We start from the raw sequence: 4,319 nt of genomic DNA, 5'->3' as shown, positions 1-4,319 counted from the left end.
ATAGGGTTTCCAGAGGCAAGCTATTATGGAAGTGGATGCCACTCCTGCTTCCAAGCTTGTTTTAATGGGGGAGCTTCACCAAACACTGTCCACCATGGGTAACCATTCTCGCATTTGACTCATCATTGTCACAGTGTTCGTCTTCACAGCAACCATAAGTTACTTCTGCACAGCAAGTGGACAGATCAGGGTTAATTACATGACCTAGAAGAATGTTTCACCAAAAACAATTAAAGGCTGGCCCAAGGGCCACAGGCCCTTGGACCCAATAGGATTTTAAGCTAGGGCCTGGAGCAGGTTCCATAGGCTCAACCCCACCTTTACTTACCCTTACTCTAAGGATCAGGGCCTCCCATCCACCTTTGAAGACCAAAAGGACAGTAATACACAACACAAAAGGCCCCAGAAACTTCCCTTGCCTGACTGCCACCAAGGAGTCACCATGGTGACACCAGCCATTCCACTCGTTTAGCCAGCTGACTTATAAAGTTGGAAGGGACATAAAATAGAAAATAAAAAAGGAGTTAAAGGAGAAATGTTTAGTAAATTGATAGTATTGTCATAATCCTTCTAAATGATACCACATATTTTGTATAGTAGGCAGATGTCCTTGGCTCTAACTTTGGAAAACTCCAGGCCTATTTTCTTTCTTCCAGGAGCTCCAGGGATCATTGGCTCTGTGTGGTATGCTGTTGATGTTTATGTGGAACGTTCGTCTCTTGTTTTACACAATATATTTCTTGGCATCCAATATAAATTCGGTTGGTCCTGCTGGCTTGGAATGGCTGGATCTCTGGGATGTTTTTTGGCCGGAACCATTCTAACATGCTGCTTATACATCTTCAAAGGTAAGAACAAAACAAAACACTTCTCAACCCAATGAAATTACATCTCACCATTTTGGGCACTTATTTAATTCTTAGTTAATGTCATTAAAAGGGAACTCTGGTGGCTCAGTGATAAGGAATTATGCGGCTCAGTGATAAGGAATTATGCTGCCAACACAAAAGCACATGGTTTTAATCCACCAGCTTCTCCACAAGAGAAAAGCAGGCATTCTCCTCTGGTGCAATTTACTGCCTCTGACAAGCTGCTGAAGGGTCAGCAATAGGTCGTTTTTTGACTCAATGGTACGCAACAACAGTAACAATCCCATTAAAAAGTGCAGTTCAAGAAGAACTATTTTAAAACCCCAGAGCCTCATTACTCAGCCAGTGATATATTTGTTGAAAAAAGAAATTCTAAAGCTATATCTCTTTCTGATATTCAAATACATAGTGATTCTTTAGATGCAATATAATTTTATATCTCTAATGTCATCCAAATTATTAAACTTATATTTGTAATTATGCAAAATGTGGGTAGAGAATGCAGGCAAATATGTGTGAATAATGAGTTTGTTAATGCTGTTTGGATATACTAAAACCATCATTTAAAAAAAAAACCAAGTTAACCCCTTTCTTCATTAGAGAAATGTTTAAATTTTTGGCTAAATTTATAGGATGAAAATCTTGGAATTTTTTTTTAGATGATTACTTCTTCAAAACTCAAATTCATTTTTGTTGAGTCAGAATCAACTCATAGCTCACCTTCCAGTGGGTTTTTAGAGCAAATTAGGAGTGTTCATTTAGGTCCATGATGTTGCTCATTGAGTTCACAGTTGAGAACTTAACCACTGCACTGGTAGAGCTGTTTCTTACTTCTTATTGTTGTTGTGTATCGTGGAGTCGGAACTGACCCATAGCTGACCCTCTGATGGGTTTTTTAAGGCAGTTAATGGCATGAGAGGAGATTGTCCATCTTTCTCTCTCAGAGCAGCTGGTGGATTCGAAAGAACCATGTGTCTATGGGGTTACAGCACAGCTACTTAACACTAGACCACATAGCTCCATTAGCAGTGCTTATTTTTAATCTCTCTTCTTTAATCTCTTCCCAACAGATATTGGACCTGAGAGGAGTTACCCTTACTCCATGAGGAAGGCTTATTCAACTGCAAATGTTTCCATGGCCAAGTCATACATAGCCCCTCGGTCAGAGACTGCCAAAATGTACGCAGTGGACACAAGGGTGTAAAGTATCACCTGCCAGTCTATGTTTATATATTATTTAATTAGTCAATCGATATATTGACGTTAATAAGGTGACAATTGTGGAGCAACGGTTGTTAGGCTTTATTTTCAGTTGAATTAATTACTCATTTAATAAAATTTTAAAACATCAGTTTATGTATTACTTCTCCTCCCTCTTTTTCTCTTATTTTTCCCTCATCATCTTTCTCTTCAGACTCTGTCTTTCCCTCTGTTATGCACGCACGCAAACATGCAGGCATATGCACACGCAAAGAGACTATTTAAGAGAATATTGCTAAGACATGAATGAGTGAGATTTGTATATTACTATTAGAAGTTGTGGTCTGGTAATCGTAAAAAAACACTTTAATAGTAGAAAACAATAGAAATATGCCTATGTGTATATATGGTCAAAATATAAGACTATAGAAACAATAGTTAACCTGGGAGTTCACTCATTTGTTGGTTGAACTTGTAAATATGTTTCATGAATGTCTGATAATAGAATTGACCATTCTACGTGATCACCACTCCCCATTATTAGAACCTAGCAAAATAAATGATGCTTGATGTAAGTTAATGAATATTTGTCAAAGTAAAAAAAATAAATGTTCACAACTTTAAATTGAAAAATTTTTCTTTATAAATTATGTATTTTTTTAAAAAATGAATTCTATACACATAGAAGTCAGTGAATAATTGCAAATGGAACGTCATTCATATTCATAATGCAATCACTTTAGATTTTTTAAATGGCAATTTTTTTCTAAAAATGGTAAAATTAACCTCACGTTTTCCTCAGTTCTTTTGAGAACTGGAAATGAAGTTAGGAATTTCTTAAGAGCTCAAAATAAGTGTTTTAATATAAAAATTTCAAAATCCAATAATAATGTACACTACTACTAAAAATAATGAGACGATGAAGTCCTACTGCATCTATTAACATCCTTATGGAACTGAGAAGTTGTTCATGAGTCAAGAAAGAACCTATACTCTTTATTAATATTCTCAGGTGCAATTTCAAGCCTATCTTTGTAGCAAGAGCAATGCATTTATTTCATTTAATTATTTTTTAAAGTCAGATGAATTTTATTATATTTAAGTTACAGTTTCATATAGCAGGTTTTTGGTTTTATGGGGGTTTTACATTATATTGCTTTACTTACAAAGTTTGTATTGTTTTTCACACCAGATCTTTCTCATTCTCTTCACCTCCCTCCTCTACTGATCAAATTATGTAACACTATGATTACCTTCCCCCCCATCCTCACTCCTTTGCTTCCCTACCCCAGGTTCCCCAAGGCATATTCATTCTAATAATGGTTTTGCACAGTATTTGTCCTTATGTGACAGAGTTAGTTCATTTAGCATAATGCTTTCCAGTCCCTTCCAAATTAGGTAGTAATTTACAAAATCACTGGCCTGTGTGATGTGTAGTATTCCATCGTGTGAATATACCATAATTTCTCAGTCCATTAGATTGTGTTTAGACATTTGGACCCAGCTATCTATGGTCAACTGATATTTGACAAGGAAATAAAACCTATCAAATGGGAAATGACAACCTCTTCAACAAATGGTGTTCTCAAAACCAGATTGCTACCTGTGGAAAGTGAAAACAGGATCCACATCTCACACCATACATAAAAATCAACCCAAGGTTGATCACAGACCTGGGAGTAAAGCCCAAAACCAAGAAGCTCATCAGAGACAAAATGGAATCAAGTTTAGACCACCTAGTTTATGGTAGAAAGAGTAAAAAAATTAATGAATGGGACCTTTTAGTAATTAAATCCCATCAAAAATATTTTCCAACAGAGTGAAAAGAAAACCTACCAATGGGGAAAATAATTTGGCAATACCATTTCAGACAAGGGTCTCATATCAAACGTTTACAGAATCCTATAAGGCCTCCACAAGAAAAAGACTAATAACACAATTACAAAGTGGGCAAAAGAAATGGAAAGACTTTTCACAGTGGTAGATATTCAGATGACCAACAGACACATAAGAAATGCTTAAAATCATGGCAATAAGAGAGATGCAAATAAAAACCACAGTGAGATGCCATCTCACTCCAGTAGTTGTGGCAAAGTTTAACAGGACAGCAAGTAATAAATGTTGGAGAGGATATGGAGAGATAGGAACTCTTATACTTGTTGGTGGAACTGTAAAATATTACAGCCACTCTTGAAAGGCAGTTTGGCGCTTCCTCAGAAAAGCTGAACATAGAAATTCCATAAGACCCAA

General features: G+C 36.3%; 1 protein-coding gene across 1 annotated transcript in view; it reads left to right on the top strand.

The window, feature by feature from the left end:
- The window catches only part of CLDN16 (claudin 16), a 28,599-nt gene extending 26,526 nt beyond the window's left edge, over positions 1–2,073 (top strand). The window contains 2 exon segments of the mRNA XM_006897060.1: positions 657–848; positions 1,940–2,073. Of these exon segments, the coding sequence (XP_006897122.1) occupies positions 657–848; positions 1,940–2,073 (326 nt within the window).
- Positions 2,074–4,319: the final 2,246 nt, after the last annotated feature.

The sequence above is a fragment of the Elephantulus edwardii genome, unplaced genomic scaffold (genome assembly GCF_000299155.1).
Source record: "Elephantulus edwardii isolate Elephantulus edwardi_28Jun2011 unplaced genomic scaffold, EleEdw1.0 scaffold00199, whole genome shotgun sequence".
Classification (NCBI taxonomy): domain Eukaryota; kingdom Metazoa; phylum Chordata; class Mammalia; order Macroscelidea; family Macroscelididae; genus Elephantulus; species Elephantulus edwardii.
The sequence above is the reverse complement of the archived record's forward strand: the minus strand, read 5'-3'. Positions and strand labels throughout refer to the sequence as shown.